The sequence below is a fragment of the Vipera ursinii genome (genome assembly GCF_947247035.1).
Source record: "Vipera ursinii genome assembly, chromosome: 15".
Taxonomy (NCBI): domain Eukaryota; kingdom Metazoa; phylum Chordata; class Lepidosauria; order Squamata; family Viperidae; genus Vipera; species Vipera ursinii.
The window spans coordinates 9,290,280-9,309,238 of NC_139528.1; the positions used below are offsets into that span (position 1 = coordinate 9,290,280).

Sequence of the window (18,959 nt, forward strand, 5' to 3'; positions counted from 1 at the left end):
AATTTCCCCTCCACCCTCCTTCTGCTCAAGGATTGCTTCAGACCCTGGAAAGGACAGGCTACCTTCAGGAAGGGGGTCCTGCTCTGGGTTCCAGGATTCCCATTGGCTCCTAGATCCTCCATCTGCCAGTGTGGGGGGGCTGTCCTGGTGGGGTCACACTAAGGATGACTATGGGTCAGCTGACCCAGCCAGGAACATTCCCAGTTATCCATCTTCTCTGGAAAGGGGGGGGGGTCTGAGAGCAGCAGTCACAGGAAACACCCCCCCCAGAGGACGTGCCTCTAGGACCTCTCAGACCCCTCCCTGGAATGAGGGGGGCCCTGGAAATTTGGCTGTCTGGGGGTCCCTGTTTCGTCTTGGCCACAATGCGGTCGGGTCGGACTGGAGGGTGGGGAGGCCTCTTGGGTTACACAGGATATTCCCACCCTGCAAAAGGTGTGGCCAGGGTAGCCTCTCCCCCTTTTGTCCCCCCCCCTTTCGTTGATCCTGCTTCTCTTGCTGGGAGAGGGGAGCAGCAGTCAATAGCCCACCTCCAGAGCCCCCCCCGTCACACTAGCAGCCGTGGGCACATTTCTCTCCCAATCCTGATCCTCCATATGCCCCCCCAAAACATGGCAACCAGTGTCCTCCCCCCCCTCCCACAGCTGGGATGATGACTCTTCCTGGAATTGGAGGCATCAGCCGGGACTCGATTCTGCCTGGCAGAGCTCTGAACCGCTCTGTGCAATGTGCATTTTATTGGGGGGGGAGAGAGAAGGGGAAGCAAGTTGGCGGCCTCTGTGCCTGCATTCCGGGCCTCCCTGCCAGTTCAGCCAGCTCAGGGGTGGCACCGGCGGTTTTGGAGGCTTGCAGCCAGGATTTGAAATGGCATCCAGAGGCCATTTCACAAAACGGGCTGCTTTCCGGGCGTGGCAGTTTCCCAATTATAGCCACTGCAGAACAGGGAAGCCTCGGGGCTCAAAGGGTACCTGAAGCGCCTGGATATACGATGGGAATTGCAGTGAGAGGCCCTTGTTGGCCCTCCTTGTGAAGCTTTAAAATGATTGCACAGGGGGATCTGTGGGAAGGAATCATCCTGCCATTCCAGCGCACTTGGACTTTGCCATAAGATCTCTATCTAGCTGCCCCCCTGAAGGGTCTCTGCATCCCAGGGTGCCTCCCCAAGGGACCTCTAACCCCCCCAGCCGCCAAGAGGTGTCTGTGGCCATTTTTGTTCCGTTCCGCTTTCCTCCTTTCATCTGTTGGCCCCTGTGAAGGGATCAGCTTCGGTGCCTTGATTAACCTTTATGCTGCCATATGCTTTATCTATGGGTGCCCTTTTGTCCTCAGTACATTTTTAGCAGATTTCTGTGTGAAGGTGAACTGCGCTAAATTCAGGGCCAAGTCTGCTGGGGTGGTGGTGGTGAGTCCTCCGTCTGTGCTGCTGGTCTAGCCTGGGCTCCCTCGCTTGCTTCCAGGTGGGTCCAGCGCTTGGCCCAGATTCACCCTCCCGCCTTTGGCATCTTTCCTGGCAGTGCTCAACCCAGCGGAGCCTGGTGGCATTTCAGCAGGGCAGAACCTGCAGAACTCAGAGCTCTTTGGCAGGAGTGCTTGGCAAGAGTGGCCTTGGCTCCCTCTCTTGTCCTCTTTGGCAACTGGTCTTGGGTGGGGGGCAGGCTGGTTTGGCCCCCATGTGCAGTATCCTGCTTTTTAAATTGCATTGGTTTATATTTGTCCTTCCTCGGGCAGGGTAGATAAATCGTGAAGACGCTGAGATGGCCTGTGGACAGCAGCTGCATTTTGGCTACCTCAGGTCGCAGCCAGGCCAGTAACCTTGGTTGCAAGGCACAGACCACCTTCACATAACACCCTAGATCCAGAATCAGTCAGTGTGAAAGGACCCTCCACCCAACTGGCTGCCCCGGGATGGGGTTCTGCTCGCACTGAACCCCAATGAGCTCAGCCAGCTTGGACACTCTCTGGTCTTGTGAGAAATGCCAGGACCAAGATCTCTGCCGAAGACGAGAGGGACAGACTAGTGGGCACCTCTGTGGGCACCGTGCTTTGAAGACCTCCTCCTCCTCCAAGGAGGGAGGGCTTTCCATGGTCTCTGCAATTCTAGAATGCGGAGCAAATCTTTCTTTTATTGATGATGCTGCCTGAAGGGCAGAAGTCCCTCGTGCCCTTCTCTTTTCCCCTCAACATCACACATCCCAAGACCAAGTCCTGGACACCCCTGAGGATCTGGCCAAGATGCCTGCAGCTGGCCAAGTGCCAAAGAGGTGGGCAGGTGGTGGTGAGGGAGATCAGTATGAGGAGGACTCTGCAGAAGAAACAGGACGTTGCTCTTCACAAGCCTGCTTGAGCTGGGTTGTCCATGTGGCTGCCCAATCCTGGCTTATCAACAGGTGAGAACCTGGGTCCACAAACCAGGCTGCACATGAGTGTCTTGAGTCTGCTTGCCTTCTGGGCTGCCTTCCTCTCCCGTCCGGGGACGGGAGAAGGTTGGAGCAGCTCCCACCAGAGAAGGCAGGCAGCGGTTGTTCTTCACTCCGACAGGAAAGTCCTCCCGGTGCAAGAAGCTGGGCTCCCTCCTCGCTGGGGCCATTTGTGGGCGGACTGTCCGGCAGCTCCAGGGAGGGTCTGGGGTCTGCTCTGCTCCTGCTGTGGGCTGCCTGCAGAAACCGGCTTGTCACCGTCTGCTGGTGGGCAGGGAGGCCAAGCGCATCAGTGGCAGTCTGTGCATGTTGGCGAGGAAGCCCTGCCAGCCCCTCTGGAGGGCACGATTGACCTGCTGGAGGCAAGCAGAGTTAGGCACAACCCCTGAGATTTCTCCTGCCCCTCGCCTTGGCCCAGGAAGGCTCTGGGACCAGAGCATCCCGGGCTCCCTCCCACTGTTGTGTATGTGTGTGTGTTGTCCACATGGAGCAATTATTTGGACCCAAATAGGAGGATAGCAACGGGGGCCTCTTCTCCCCAGCCCGGAGTGGGGGAAGTGGGTTTGACCCAGGTCCGGCTTAGATGCAGAAAACTATGTGGGTCCTTGTCCCCAGAGACTGAAGAGGGTGGGAAACAAGGGCAGAGGCAGGGGTCCCTGGTGAACCCCAGGGAGGCCTCTGGGGGCCTTTCAGGAACTGCCTTGGCTGAGCGGTGCTGGGGCTGTAAAATCCAACAGTCAAGACAGCGATGAATGGGAGAAGGAAGGCACCTCCTCTGCGGCTGGCCTCTGCCTCCCTCCCCGGGAGGGGAGAAGTTGCTACCAAGCGTCACACGCTCGGCTGGCCCAGATGGACGGGAGGAAAAATCAGAGGAAAGGGGGCGGGGGAATTGTGCCCAAGCAGATCAGTGACCAGGCCATCCTTGAAGCCATGGCTTGCATGCTCTGTTGGGAAGAGCACAGCAGGATAACAGGTGTGTGTGTGTGTGTGTGTGTGTGTCCCTTGCTTGTCAGAATGGCAGCCTGATAAGCCAAAAACCAGCTTTAGCAGCTCCAGCAGCTCCACACGTGCACAAAGAGAGGCCACAAAACTAAGGTGTGAAGGATGGGGACCCTCTCTTAAAGTGATCAGTTCCAGGGAAGATTGGAACTCGTGCAAAGTGGGGAGCCCTCCTGCGTCTCTGGGGGGCAGAAGGGAGAGGGTCTCATTCCTTGCTGTTGCCTGGCTGCTCCGAGGCGCAAGCCAGGAAGCCCCTGGGCTGCTGCGGATTCTTTGGTTCTGCCTCCCCTCGTCTGCTCATCCAGCAAGCCAATGGTGGACGGGCTTACTGGCTTTCCAGCAGGTGGGGTGAGGTTCTCCTGGGAACTCAGCCTTGTGCCGGGGAGGACAGGCTGTCCTCGTGGCAGCAACCTGCCCTCCCCCCAAATGGCTGGACCCTCCTGCCCTTACCTTTTGGCACTGCTTCACCCTGTTGCTGGCTTGGGCTCTGCCGTGAGCCTGCCCGAGCAGCAGCTGCCCGTCACTGGCTTCACCTGCCGGGGTGGCCTCTTCGTCCTTCCTGTCCCGCCCCTTCAGGCTCAGGGCTCGGCGTCCGCAGCTGCCCTTCTTCCTGGCTGCTTCCTGGGAAGCCCCTTCCTGGCCGGGGCCCAGGTTGCCCTCCACCCTCCAAGGGGGCTCCTCGGCTTCCCAGGGGAGAGGGGCGTCCTCCAGGCAGCCATACAAGCTTCCAGGGACCTGATCCAGGAGCCCCGGGGACTTGAGCGCCCGCAGTGAGCAGGCCCTCCGAAAGGCCGTGTGCTTGGTCATGGGGTTTGCCCGTTGCAAGAGTCAAGTTGCTCTGCTCAGCCCGAGCCTTTTCTTCCCCCTTTCTTGCATGATTCATTGGGGGAGTGGGGGAGGGGCAGGGGGAGTGCCGTCTCGCAGTCTTGAACTCTTTGGACTTTCTTATCAGCTGCCCCTCAGATGGGGGAGAAAGGTCGGGACGGGCCCTCCAGACACGTCCCCAGGCAGGGAGCAAAGGGCTGGCGGCCCTCTCCCTGCTTCCCCCAGCAGGTACTACACCCTTCTTCAGGGAGGGGATGATGCATCTTAGGAAGCCAGATGGAATTTGGCCCCAGCCGGGTGGTGACTCTCCGGAGCAGAGCTTTAAGCCCAAAGCTGCTCCTGTTGAGCCTTCCAGAGAAGCCGAGGCCTGGATCCTGCAGATCCAGATCTGGAGACAAAGAAGAGGGTGGATTGGGCCCTAAGGACACCGACTCATGCTCAGCACAACCAGAGGAACTCTGGATTAACTCCCCCTGGCCCCCGGGGTCAGAATTTTATTCAGAGAAGAGGGGCCCCGCTCAGCTGAGAGGAAGGAAAGACCTCAGCCAGGAGACGGGGGGGGGGAGGCCGGCGTGGGGGGCTTGCAGATGGCTCTCGCGGCCACTTCAGGCCAAGCATCCGAGGAAGTGGCGAGTCCCCTTGAAGGCGGCAATGGGCCCACCTCCACATTTCCCAGTCTGAGTGATGGCGAGAGGGCGGACTGAGTCCCTGCAATCACTGGGGAGGGGGCGCTGCAGGGCAGTTTTTCCACAGAGACAGGCACACGTCCGGCTTCTTCCTCCACTGGCCTCTGAAATGCTACAGTGGCCGGGAAATATATCACTGTTTAATTTGTTCTGATCAGGCCTCATTTTAGTCTTTCCAGTCTGGCGGCTACAGCAGCCTGGTTTGGCTGTGCATGATTCAGCTGGGGATGGTGGGGGGGGGAAGTGTCTCACACCGGGTGCTGCCCAGGAAAGATCATCCCCACCTCTCAATCAATCAGTCAGTCAGTCAGTCAGAATAGAGCTGGAAGGGACCTTGGAGGTCTTCTAGAGTCCCACCCCCTCCTCAAGCACACAAGGGAATGTCCAGTCTCTTCTTAAAAACCTCCAGGGATGGAGCACCCACAACTTCTGGTGGCAACTTCTGTTCCACTGCTTAATTGTTCTCACTGTTAGGAAGTTTCTTAGTTCCAGGTTGCCTCTCTCCTTTATTTATTTATTTATTTATTTATTTATTTATTTATTATTTATTTATTTATTTATTTTTGGGACTTATATGCCGCCCTATCTCCCGAAGGACTCAGGGCAGCTAACAACAATAAAAACAACAATACAAAAGTTAAAAGAAATTAAATAAACAGCCGCAATAAATAAGTTAAACTAAACAATTAAAAATTAAAAAACATTTTAAAAAACCCTGTCATCGGTCCAGGTCAGCCTGATGAAAAAGGAAAGTTTTAAGGCTGCGGCGAAAGGACCGGAGATCCGGGGCCATCCGGAGCTCAAGGGGGAGTTGGTTCCACAGGGCTGGCGCTCCCACAGAGAAGGCCCTCCCCCTGGGGGTCGCCAGCAGACATTGTCTAGCCAACGGCACCCTGAGGAGGCCCTCTCTGTGTGAGCACACTGGGCGATGGGAAGTCGTTCCCGGCAGCAGACGGTCCTGCAAATATCCCAGGCCTAGGCCATGTAGGGCTTTAAAGGTAAGTACCAGAACCTTAAATCTCACCCGGAAGACAACCGGTAACCAATGCAGCTCACACAGGAGGGGTGTAATATGGGAGTATCAGGATGCTCCCATCACTACCCACGCGGCCGCATTCTGCACCAGCTGGAGCCTCCAGGTGGTCTTCAAGGGCAGCCCCATGTAGAGAGCATTGCAGTAATCTATCCAGGAGGTAACGAGTACATGAGTGACCGTACGTAGGGCATCTCGGTCCAGATAGGGGCGCAACTGGTGCACCAGGTGAACCTGGGCAAATGCCCCCCTGGCCACGACTCCAATATGATCTTCAAAACTGAGTCGTGAGTCCAGGAGGACGCCTAAATTGCGCGCCCTATCAATGGGAGGTAACACCTCTCCTCCCATAACCAAAGATGGAACCTCTTGGACAAGTCGAGATGCCGGTACGTAAAGCCACTCAGTCTTGGCCGGGTTTTGCTGGAGCCTGTTCTTCCCCATCCAAATCCGTACCGCTTCCAGGCAACGGGACATCACATCGAGGGCATCGCTGGGTTGGTTTGGGGTGGAGATGAAAAGCTGGGTATCATCATCATATTGATGATACCTCACCCCGAAACCACGGATGATCTCACCCAGTGGCTTCATATAGATGTTGAACAGGAAGGGCGAGAGTACCGACCCCTGAGGCACCCCATAACTAAGGGGCCTAGAGGTTGACCTCTGCCCTCCTGCCAACAGAATGGACTTCTGGAAGTGGCATCCACACAGAGAACCAGTTGTTCACATATTTGAATCCCACCACCGCTCGTACCTTTGTTTTTTCCTGCCAAGATGTAAAACCTTGCTTTTCTCCACATTAAATTTCATGGCGTTAGGGCCCATTGTTCAAATCTGTCAATATATTTTTGGATCCTGAGCTTGTTTTCTGGAGTGTTGGCTATTCCTGCCAGCTTATGTCATCTGCAAATTTGATGAGTTCCCCTTCCATTCCCTCCCCTAAGTCATTTATGAAGATATTGAAGAGTACTGGGCCTCTAGACGGAGCCTTGTGATGCCCCACTGCTTACTTCCCTCCATGTAGATGCAGTACCATTAAGGATGACTCGCTGAGTACGGTTTGTCAGCCATCTGGTGGTGGTGATGCTGTCTATCCCACATTTTTCTAGCTAGGTTGTGGTCTATTTTGTTGAATGCCTTGCTGAAGTCTAAGTATACTGTGTCCACAGCATTTTGCTGGTCTACTAATTTAGTCACTTTGTCAAAGTATGAAATAAGATTGTTTTGGCATGATTTATTTTTAACAAATCCACACTGGCTTTTAATTATAACTTTGTTTCTGGATGTTCGCAGATCTGTTTTTTTTATTATCTTTTCCAGTATCTTCCCAGGTATTGATGTCAGGCTGATTGGTCTGTAGTTTCCTGGGTCTGTTCCCACCCCGCTTTTTGATGATGGGAACCACTTCAGCTCTTTTCCAATCCTCAGGTAACTCCCAGGTGTTCCAGGATTTTTCTAAGATGTGGTACAATGGTTCTGAGATAACATCTGCCAGCTCCTTCGTAACTCTAGAATGTCAGGTCCCGGTGATTTATATTCATCAAGATCAAATAGGTGTTCTCTTAAGTATTTTCTTTCTTATTTTTTTCTACTCTATCTTTCACTGTTATGTTTTTGATATGTTGGGTTATAGTTTCTTTTTGTGTGAAGACTGATGCAAAGAATGAATTAAGCAGCTCTGCGTTCTCTATACTGCCTGTTACTTCTTTGCCATCTTCTCTCTTAAGAGGACCGACTGTTTCCTTGATTTTTTTCTTGTTATTTAAATGTTGAAAGAAACTTTTTTATTATTATCTTTTACTTTTGCTGCAAGTCTTTGTTCACTCTGAGCCTTTGCTTTTCTGACTTCATCTTTGCAGATTCAGGCTATCTGCTGATATTCTGTCTTAGTTATGTGTCCCACTCTCCATTTTGTCTTTCAGTTTATCAGAGAGATCTATGTGCAACCATGCTGGTTTCTTCTTGGATTTTTTATTTTTCTTTTTCAGTGGTATTGTGCTGGACTGGGCTTTTATGATAATATTTTTCAAAGTTTCCCATGCTTCTTGCGGTGTTTTCTCCTTTAGAATTTTCATCCATTGATTTTTTTCCTTAGGTTCTCTGTGAGTTTGTTAAAAACAGCTCTTTTGAAGTTTAAGACACTCAATCTCCCACTTGCTGCAGAGTTTGTCCCCCAGTTGATATCAGGGTAGTTAAAGCCTCTCATTACTACTGTGGTATGTTTCCTACATACATTTCTTAACTGGTTGGCAAAGAGTTAATCTAGTACTTCTGATTGGTTGGGTGTAGTATACACTTATAGCAATATTTCCCCCCTTTTATATTGACCCATATAGATTCTAGGAGGTTTTCATCTTTGGTTTTGTGTATTTCTGTAGAGATGTAGTGATCTTTTATATATAATGCAACTCCACCTCCTCTTTTGTTGGGTCTGTTTCTTTTGAATAGTTTGTATCCTTCCATGAGTACATTCCAGTCATGAGTTTCATCCCACCAAGTTTCAGTAATGGCAACTATATCATATCTGCCTTCTTGTTGTAATACTTCAGTTCACCCTGTTTGTTCCCTAAACTTTGTCTATAGGCATTTGAATCCTTTATGGGTCTTTGAGTATGTTTCTTATTATCTCCTACTTTGTATCCAGGTTTTCCATCCTCTCCATCACTCTCTACTTCACTGTGTTGTTTCTTCTTCTTCTTCTTCTTCTTCTTCTTCTTCTTCTTCTTCTTCTTCTTCTTCTTCTTCTTCTTCTTCTTCTTCTTCTTCTTCTTCTTCTTCTTCTTCTTCTTCTTCTTCTTCTCTCCCCCTACCCCTCCCTCCTTATATGATTGGTTATCTAGTAGTTTTTGCTTAAAATCAGATTCTAAATGTCTTGAAGACTGGCCCCCTCCCCCCCTCACTTACAGTTCAACACCCTTCTGTTCAGAGGGCTGGCAAGAAAGTGGCATGCGTGTGGTTCTCCCGCCCTCTAGTGGACATCTTGCATTTGTCCTTGGAAGGGCTGCTGCTGCTGCCAGGTGAAGCTGGAACCTCCTGGGCTGGGTCTGGGAGGGAACATTTGGGGTTGTGAGTTGTCTCATTACAACGGATTTCGTTTTTTACTGGCCTGTGCAGTCTTTTTCCTGTATAAGCTGTGAGCTATTGGGAATAGAAAGGCATCAAAGTAGTACTTTGATGAGCCAATTTGGTGTATGGTCAAGGTGCTGGCCTAAAAGCCAGGAGATGGTGAGTTCTAGTTCCGTTTTAGGCACGGAAGCTACCTGGGAGATTTATGGCCAGTGCCTCTTACTCAGCCCCCCAAACCCACCTCACAGGGTTGTTGCTGTGGGGACAATGGGAGGAGGAAGGAGCATTATGTATGTTTGCCACTTGAGTTATTTATAAAGTAGTAAATGCAGGATAAAAATGTAATAAATAACAAAATAGTACCATGTTTCCCAGAAAATAAGACTGGGTCTTATGTTTTTGGGGGGGCTAAAAGACCAATTAGGGCTTATTTTGGGCCCACTCCATCCCACCGTGGTCGCAATGGGGCAGGAGAACGCGCGTCACACCACCGCCACCGCCACGAGGTGAGGCGAGGCAGGTGGGGGGGTGGAGCTGCCCCACACTCTGCACCTGCAGCCAGGCCCCTGCCCGCTCAGCAACCTCCTCTTGCCTGTTCAAGGACCCGGCTGCCCGCCTGCCTCTTCCCTTTCACTCCCCTACCAAGCCAGACTGCCATGCTACGGCAGAGGGGTGGCGAAGGCTCAGTCGCCATGCCCGGTCCCCCTCTGCCGTTTCGGAGCCAGGGGGAATGAAGGTGAAAGGCCTCTGCCACTGTGGATCAGCCACGTCCACCACTGGAGGGGGTTTCTTCCATCCTCGCCCATTCTAGTGGCCGCCTTCTCCTCCGCCTGCCACTTGGGTCCTGCAGTGCTGTGTTGTGCTGCCTGCTGCCCGTTCGCCGCCTGTATTTTATGGTTTCAATGGAGGCCAGTGGTAGGCTCTCTGCATCGTCCCTGGGCCTTCGCGGCTCTGCCCACACAGCTGTGGGAGAGTTATAGGAGGGCTGGTGGCAGGGGCGCTCCAAAGATTGCGCTGCCATGGCTCCAGTTGCCAACTGTCTCGTGGCTGTGCAGGCAGAGCTGCGAGGGTGGCTGAAACCACCAGCCCATGGACGATGCAGAGCCTACCGCCCCCGCCCCATTGTAACTGTGGGCAACCAGACGGTGGGATAGGGTGGGCGGGCAGCCGCAATGGGACAGGAGAGCAGATTTCCCCAGAAAAGCCGCCCTAATGGGTCTTTTGGTTTCCCCCAAATATACAGTATATATAAGACCCGGTCTTAGTTTTGGGGAAACATGGTAGAAGGCAAGTTCAAACGTTATTTAGAAACCTTTAAAAAGCATTTGTGTGAGCAGATTAGGCGTGTCCTAATTTATTTGAAAGGCTGGAGAGCATCTTCCTAAAGGTAGAAACTAAAGAGATTTTGTTGCTTTCTTGGCAGAATTCCAAAAATGGCTCCCTTGGCCTTCTCCTGGAATGGGATTTTCTTGTGGTGTCCCATCCAAGCATGAACTATCGTAACTTGTTATTAATTTTTTTATTATTACTTAGATATGAGCCAGCAGTGTGCTGCAGCTGCCAAAAAAGCCAACACAGTGCTAGGCTGCATTAACAGAGGGATAGAATCAAGATCGCGTGAAGTACTAATACCACTTTACAAGGCCTTGGTAAGGCCACGCTTGAAATACTGCATACAGTTTTGGTCACCACGATGTAAAAAAGATGCTGAGACTCTAGAACAGACATGTCAAACACAAGGCCCAGGGGCCGGATCCAGCCCACAAAGTGGTTTCATGTGGCCCGCGAAGCCATCCTGGAAACAGTGAGGGAACGGCCCCCACTGCCTTGGCTCTTGCCCAGAGACCCTCCTTCTGCCAGAGACCCTCAGATCTGTCCCACTCCTGCTCAGGCCCCCATAGGCACCCTTGATGCGAACGATGTACAGCTGGCCACGCCCACCCAGTAGGCCATACGCACTCTAGCCACGCCCACCCAGTAGGCCACGCCCACCCGGCCCCTTGAGGGCAACCGCAATGCTGATGCAGCCCTCAATGAAATTGAGTTTGACACCCCTGCTCTAGAAAGAGTACAGAGAAGAGCAACAAAGATGATGAGGGGACTGGAAGTTGCTGGAATTGAGCATGTCTGGTTTAATGAGGAGAAGGGTGAGGGGTGACATGATAGCTGTTATGTCCGGATCGACAACGCGTACAGCGAGGTATTTGTAACAGTGATGTTTATTAGTACACGTGGAGCCAACTGGGGATCCCCGTCCGGGTGGCTCAATATAAGCCCAGCAGCCGCTCGACGCTAGCCAACCCCCAGCCGGGAATCTCCCGCCAAAGAAACAACACTCAACCCAGGCTCGTGGATTTCCCGCCGGTGGGAAACCACTCCCCTGCTAATCTACCTATACAACACCCCTTCCCCCCAGATAAGAGTTATTATCTAACATAATCTTTTAAGTAATTAGGTGGCTTATGGACCCTGGCAGGGTATCTCCCCGTTGGACTGTCTGCTCTGTTGTTGAGTTCCCCGTCAGGCCTTGATGTCTGTTGGGGTGTCGCTGCTGGTGGAGGTCCTACGGGTTGTTGCGCTACGATGATGGCCGTTGACTGCGGAGCCGAGTCCCCCTGAGGTGATGGTCCCGACCCTCTTGGTTGTGTTTCTGGTCCCCCGCCCAATGGTGTGATGACCCGCCGGTCAAGTCTATTGTTGTTGTCGTGTGTTAGGGAGTCCCTGCTGGTCGCCGCCTGCGTGAACTCAGGAGACCTTTTCCTCAACTGATCAATGTGCCTCCTGATCAGCCGTTCCCCTTCCCCCTGTATGATGTAGGATAGTGGCCCTGCTTTGTGAATGACTACCCCTTGTGTCCACTTTTCCCCCAGTCCATAGTTCCTGGCCCACACTAAATCCCCAATGTTCAAAGACCTGGTTGCACTGTCCTGTTCTGTTTCAACGGGCAGCCGGTCAGGGTGGAGTCTGTCCAATTTAGTTGTCAATCTTCTCCCCCACCTCATTTCAGCTGGACTTTTCCCCATTGCAGTGCATGGTGTTGTGTGTTGAGCCAACAAGAACTGGGCCAGCCTCTGGTGCCAATCACCCTGGATGATTCTTTTTAACGCTTCCTTGGTAGTCCTGACGTTCCTCTCGGCCAATCCGTTGGAGGAGGGATGGAAGGGGGCTGAGGTCGCGTGCCTAATCCAGTTGGCCTTGAGGAAATCCTGAAATTCATTAGATGTGAATTGTGGACCATTGTCAGAGACCAGTACGTCAGGTAACCCGTGGGTGGCAAAGAGTCCCCGCAAGACCTGTATTGTCTTGGCGGATGTCATGGTCTTTACAGGCACAACCTCCAACCACCGGGAGTAACTGTCTACCACAACCAAGAAGATCTGGCCTTGGAATGGCCCCGCAAAATCTATGTGTATGCGGGACCAAGGGTTGCGAGCCACCTCCCACTTGTGTACTGGATTGTGTGCCTGTTCTGGCCTAGACTTCTGGCACTGGTAACACCCAGCTACTCTGTCCTCAATTGCCTTGTCCAGCCCCGGCCACCATAAATGACTTCTGGCTAGGGCTTTCATGCGCACAATCCCTGGGTGCCCCTCATGCAGTTCCATGATGACTGTGTTCCTTTGTTCCTCTGGTATAACTACCTTGTTTCCCCACAGTAGGCACCCGTGATGCGACGACATTTCATCGTTCCTTCTGTAGTATGGTGTGAATTTGGGGTCAGGGTTTTCATTAGGCCACCCCCCTTGGACCCATGCTGCTATCCTGCTGAGTATAAGGTCCTTGCTAGTGGCTTTGGCAATGTCCCGAGCTGTCAGTGGGCATTCTGGCAGTTCTTGCAGTGATAAGATTTGCCCCGCTGGCGCTGGGTCTGGCCCTGTATCTAATAGGGGCAGTCTACTAAGAGCATCCGCGTGACCCATCTCTTTCCCCGGTCTGTGTTTGATGGTGAAAGTGTAAGCTGCTAAAAAGATGGACCATCTGAGCATCCTTGGAGACATGATTTGGGGTGTCTGTCTGTCTGTAGTGAACAGGCCTAAAAGGGGTTTATACTGACAGCAGTATTGTGAAGTTCCTGCCATAGAGATAGTCGTGGAACATTTTTACACCAGCCACTATGGCTAGTGCTTCCCAGTCAATTTGCGCATAATTCCTCTCTGCTTTGGTTAGGGTTCTGGAATAATATGCGATTGGCCTCTGTACCCCCTGGTCATCCATGTGGCTTATCACTGCTCCCACCCCGTAAGGTGATGCATCACAGGCAAGGTAAATTGGTTTGCCCTCGATGAAATGTGTGACTGTGGATCTGCTGGACAATATGTCCTTCAGCGTTTGGAAACTCTGTTTGTGTTTTTCCTGCCACTGCCATGGGGTCTTTTTATCCAAAAGCCTGTGTAGGGGTTCAGCTAAAGCTGCTTTATGTGGCAAGAATGAGTGGTAGAAATTTATGAGACCTAAGAATGCTTGGAGTTCTGCCTTGTTTTTAGGTTCTGGTGCTAATTTAATTGCTTTTATTTTTCCCTCAGTAGGATGTATGCCCTGAGCATCTATCCTGTATCCTAAGAATTCAGTGGATTTTACTCCAATAAAACACTTTTCCCTTTTTAACTTAAGTCCTGCCTCTCTAAATTTCCCCAGTACCTTTTCAAGCCTGTCAGCAAGGATTTCTTCAGTTTTTCCAGCAATCAGGACATCATCAAAGTAAGGGCATACTCCAGGTATGCCCTTTAATGTCCTCTCCATCACTTCTTGGAAGATGCCTGGCGCTGCAGCAATTCCAAATTGCAGTCTGTGGACTCGAAACGCCCCCTTGTGGGTAACTATCGTTTGAGCCTCGGCGGCTTCCTTAGAAACAGTGAGTTGCAAATACGCCTGCGCTAAGTTGAGATTGGCAAAGATGGCGCCATCCTGGATCGTCGCGAGGACCTGCTTCACTGTTGGGACCGGGTAAGCATGTTTTTTCATTGCTAAGTTTAGAGTAGCCTTATAATTGGCGCAAATCCTCACATCCCTGTTCGGTTTAAGGGGAGTGACGATTGGTGTCTCCCAGGGGCCCCCTTCTACAGGTTCTAGCACCCCCTGGCCTACTAACTTTTCTAGCTCGGCCTCGATTTTTTGTTTAAGTGCGAAGGGTACCCGCCGGGCCTTAAGCCTGATGGGTTTAACCTCTGGATCCAAATTAAAGTTAATGGGGGGGCCTTTATATTTTCCTAATGAGCCCTCAAATACGTCTGCGAAATTATCACAGACAGATTTGAGGGTTCGGTGGTGTACAGTGTTAATGCCGAGGGCCTTGAACCAATTGAGGCCTACTAGGCTGGTTCTCTGGCCCTTGGTGACCAGTAGGTCTAAGGGGCCCTTAAAACTCTTATAACTGACGGTGACGGTGACCTTCCCTCTGATGTTTATGGGTGCTCTTTGGAAGTCGGCTAAGTGGATTCGTGTTTGTTTTAGAGGAATTTTCTGCCCGCTCCTAGCTTCGATGTCTGCCAAGGTACTGTCTGAAATAATTGATACCGATGCCCCCGAGTCCACTTCCATCTTGCAGGGGATACCCTGCAACCGGACTTCAACTTTTAATTTAGGGCTCAGTAGGTGGTTGACCCCCACCCCTTCCCGCGGTTGGAGGGTCGTGCCTTTGGCCTGGGGTCTCTCTGCCACTATGTCGGGGGGTTACCTTACCTGGGGCCCATGCATCGATATCGTGCAGTTGGTTGTCGCGGGGTCTGCTGCAGCAGATTGATTGAATATGACCCGTTTTTCCGCAGTTCCTACATTTAGCGTTCCGGAACCTGCAGGTTGTTCGGGGGTGGCCGCCTCCGCAGCTGCCGCATCTAGCGTCGGGGTCTCTCGGTCGGGTTGAGTTCTCCCTCTGAGGTCTTTGTTGCGGCGGTGGTTGTTGCCTTCTGAATCGGTCCGTGCCCTCTGGGCGGTTGGTCCTTGCTGGCATTCTTCCGACCCTCCGGGTGATCTCGTCGATGTCGGCTTCCCACGTGTAGTCCTCCTCCCCACCGTCCACGTGGCACTCCTGATTGATCTCTGCGGCGGCGCCATTGCTGTTGTGGGGGGGGTTGCGTCTCCCTGTATTTTCATACGTGAGAAGCTCATCCAGAACCTCCTGCAAGTTTCCTGTGGGCTCTGCAATTATTCTAATTTGTAGCTGTTCGTCTCGCAGCCCCAGGACCACCCTATCGCAGATTCGGATCTCTAGATTATCATACTTGCAGCACAGGGCAGCTTCTCTCACGGCGGCCATGAATTGGGTAATCGATTCGCCCGGCTTCTGGTTCCTTTTTTCGAATATCCGTCTCCAGTACAGTTCCGATCGTTTGGGGATGAAGTGAACTTTCAGCTTGGCCAGTAGATCGGCGTAAGATACGCTGGCCACCGGCAACGGTTGACACAGTCCCACGGCGACCCGGTAAACCGGTGTGCCGCTGATGGTGAGGAGTGCTGCCGCCTTTTTCCGGTCGTCCGTTATGCCATTCACGAGCATAAACCCGACGTACTCCTCCCAGTCTTCGGGGAAGTTTGGGTTGAATTCCTTCAGGGATCTGACTTGTGCCATGCTCGCTGTTTAGTTTGCGGCGATCGGTTGCTCTCGGTTGACGGCGATTTGAAATTCCCGCTTCGCGCGTTGCTCGCTTCCGCCTCTTCCTTCGCTGTTCCGCCATACGATCCCACCTTCGTCGCCACTTGTTTTGTCCGGATCGACGACGCGTACAGCGAGGTATTTGTAACAGTGATGTTTATTAGTACACATGGAGCCAACTGGGGATCCCCGTACGGGTGGCTCAATATAAGCCCAGCAGCCGCTGGACACTAGCCAACCCCCGGCCGGGAATCTCCTGCCAAAGAAACAACACCCAACCCAGGCTTGTGGATTTCCCGCCGGTGGGAAACCACTCCCCTGCTAATCTACCTATACAACAATAGCAGTCTTCCAGTATCTCAGGGGTTGCCCCAAAGAAGAAAAGGGAGTCAAGCTATTCTGCAAAGCGCTTGAGGGCAGGACAAGAAGCAATAGATGGAAATTAATCAAAGAGAGAAGCAACCTAGAACTAAGGAGAAACTTCCTGACCGTTAGAACAATTAATCAGTGGAACAACCTGCCTCCAGAAGGGGTGAATGCTCCAACACTGGAAGTTTTTAAGAAGAGACTGGACAGCCATTTGTCTGAAATAGTATAGGGTTTCCTGCCTGAACAGGAGGTTGGATAATAATAATAATAATAATAATAATAATAATAATAATAATAATAATAATAATAATAATAATAATAATAATAATAATAATAATTTAAAAATACAATACAAAAATTAAAAAAGAATTAAACGAGAATTAAACGAGATGCCCAAGTTACAACAATAGATTAAAATACATTTAAAACAACAATAAAATCCAAACCCATCCCCCATCAGGCCAGGCCGGCTTGTTCGAACAAATAAGTCTTCAGATCGCGTCGGAAGGAGCGAAGGTCGGGCGCCATCCGGAGCTCAACCGGCAAACGATTCCATAAATCCAGGGCGCCCAAAGAGAAGGACCTCCCCCTGGGGGCCACCAGACGACATTCTCTGATCGGTGGCACCCTGAGGAGGCCCTCTCTGTGGGAACGCACAGGGAGGAGGGAAGTTGACGCCGGCAGCAGGTGATCCCTAAGGTACTCCCTAAGATACTCCGGACCCATGCCATGTAGGGCCTTGAAAACCATTACCAGCACCTTGAATCTCACCCGGAAGACAACTGGGAGCCAATGCAGCTCACGGAGCAGAGGTGTAACATGGGAGTATCGGGAGACTCCCAACACAACTCTCGCGGCTGCATTCTGTACCAGTTGGAGCCTCTGAGTGGTCCTCAAGGGCAGCCCCATGTAGAGAGCATTGCAGTAGTCTAGACAAGAGGTCACGAGCGCATGAGTGACCATACGCAGGGCATCCCAGTCTAGATAGGGCCGCAACTGGCGCACCAGGTGAACCTGGGCGAAGGCCCCCCTAGTCAGAGTTATTATGTGGTCTTCCAAAGAAAGCTGTGAATCTAGGAGGACTCCCAAGTCGCGAGCCCTATCTACGGGGGGTAATAGCTCACCCCCCATAGAAAGAGATGGAATGTTCTGAATATCCTGAGATGCCGGTACGCACAGCCACTCAGTCTTGTCAGGGTTGAGTTGAAGCCTGTTCCTCCCCATCCAGACCCGAACCGCTTCCAGGCAATGGGACATCACGTTGAGGGCATCACTGGGGTGGTTTGGGGTCGAAATAAAAAGCTGAGGTATCATCAGCGTACTGATGATACCCAACTCCAAAACCACGAATGATCTCACCCAGTGGTTTCATATAGATGTTGAACAGGAGAGGCGAGAGGACCGACCCCTGAGGAACTCCACAAGCGAGAGGCCTCGAGGTCGACCTCTGCCCCCCTGCCAACACCGACTGTGAACGTCCCAGGAGATAGGAGAACCACTGAAAAACCGTGCCTCCCACTCCCAATCCCCTGAGACGCCGCAGCAGGATACCATGGTCGATGGTATCGAAAGCTGCTGAGAGGTCTAATAGGACTAGGACAGAGGAATATCCCCTGTCCCGGGCCCTCCAGAGATCATTCACCAGAGCGACCAATGCCGTCTCCGTGCTGTACCCGGGTCTGAAACCCGATTCGTACGGGTCTAGATAATCCGCTTCATCCAGAACCAGAGGGAGCTGATGTGGCACCACACTCTCAACAACCTTTGCAAGAAAGCGAAGGTTGGAGACCGGACGGAAGTTGTTTAATATAGTTGGGTCCAAGGCAGGCTTCTTGAGGAGAGGTCTCACCACCGCCTCCTTCAAGATGGCGGGAAAACTACCCTCACTCAAAGAAGCAGATATAACCGCCTGGAACCAGCCTCGTGTCCCCTCCCGAGCCGCATAAACCAGCCAGGAAGGGCACGGGTCCAATAAACATGTGGTGGAGCTCAACCTCCCCATAATCCTGTCCACTTCCTCCAGAGTCACAGGATCAAACTCCTCCCAGATAACATCGACAAGACCACCCGTGTCCTGGTCATCAGACTCTGCCCAGTCAGAGTCCAAACCGGTCCGAATCCGAGCGATTTTGTCCAACAGATGTTGACTAAACTCCTCGGCACGACCCTGCAAGGGTTCCTCCCTCACCTCCTGATTAAGGAGGGAGCGGGTCACCCTAAACAGGGCGGCCGGGCGGTTATCTGCGGATGCAATAAGGGTAGCGAAGTGATTAGACCTCGCCACCCTTATCACTGCGAGATAAGACCTAATACAGGTTCTTAGTCGCAATCGGTCGGATTCGGATCAGCTGGACCTCCAACAGCTCTCTAGGCCCCGTCTCCGACGCTTCATCTCCCGGAGCTCCACGGAAAACCATGGAGCTTGCTGGGATCTGCACCAGGTCAGGGGCCGCAAGGGTACAACTCGGTCAAGTGCCTCCGTGGCTGCCCTTTCCCAGGCTTCCACTAAGGCATCCGCCGAGTTGTGAGCAAAGGGGGCAGGTGGGGACCCCAGCGCTGCCTGGAACCTCTCAGGGTCCACTAAGCACCTGGGGCGGAACCATCTAGTTGGTTCCACACACCCACGGCGGGGAGTGGCAAAATGGAAGACCAGCCACAGGAGATGATGATCGGTCCATGACAGGGGCATAACAATTGGGGAGCCCCCGGCTTCCGCTGGCGGCGCGGCGCCGAAGACAGCCTCCCCTGGCTGCCCGCGGCTCAGCTGTTTGTTTTTTCGCCCGAAACAGCGCCGATCAGCTGTTCGGGCGAAATTGAAGCCCCCTCCTCGGGAGAAGAGGAGGGGGTGAGGCCCCAGGTAGGGGTAGAGTTCTCCGAGGCCGCCTGAGCTTTGAGCTTGGGCGGCTGAAGGATCGAACTCCCCCGAAGCCTGGGTTGCTCCCAGCTGGCCGTCGTCTCTGCTCCGAACTTCC

General features: G+C 52.5%; 1 protein-coding gene across 1 annotated transcript in view; it reads right to left on the reverse strand.

Moving 5' to 3' along the window:
- The window catches only part of BCAN (brevican), a gene marked incomplete at both ends in the record, with an annotated part of 43,002 nt that extends 38,779 nt beyond the window's left edge, over nt 1–4,223 (reverse strand). Inside the window, 2 exon segments of the mRNA XM_083374347.1 lie at nt 2,443–2,681; nt 3,867–4,223. Of these exon segments, the coding sequence (XP_083230473.1) occupies nt 2,443–2,681; nt 3,867–4,223 (596 nt within the window).
- Nucleotides 4,224–18,959: the final 14,736 nt, after the last annotated feature.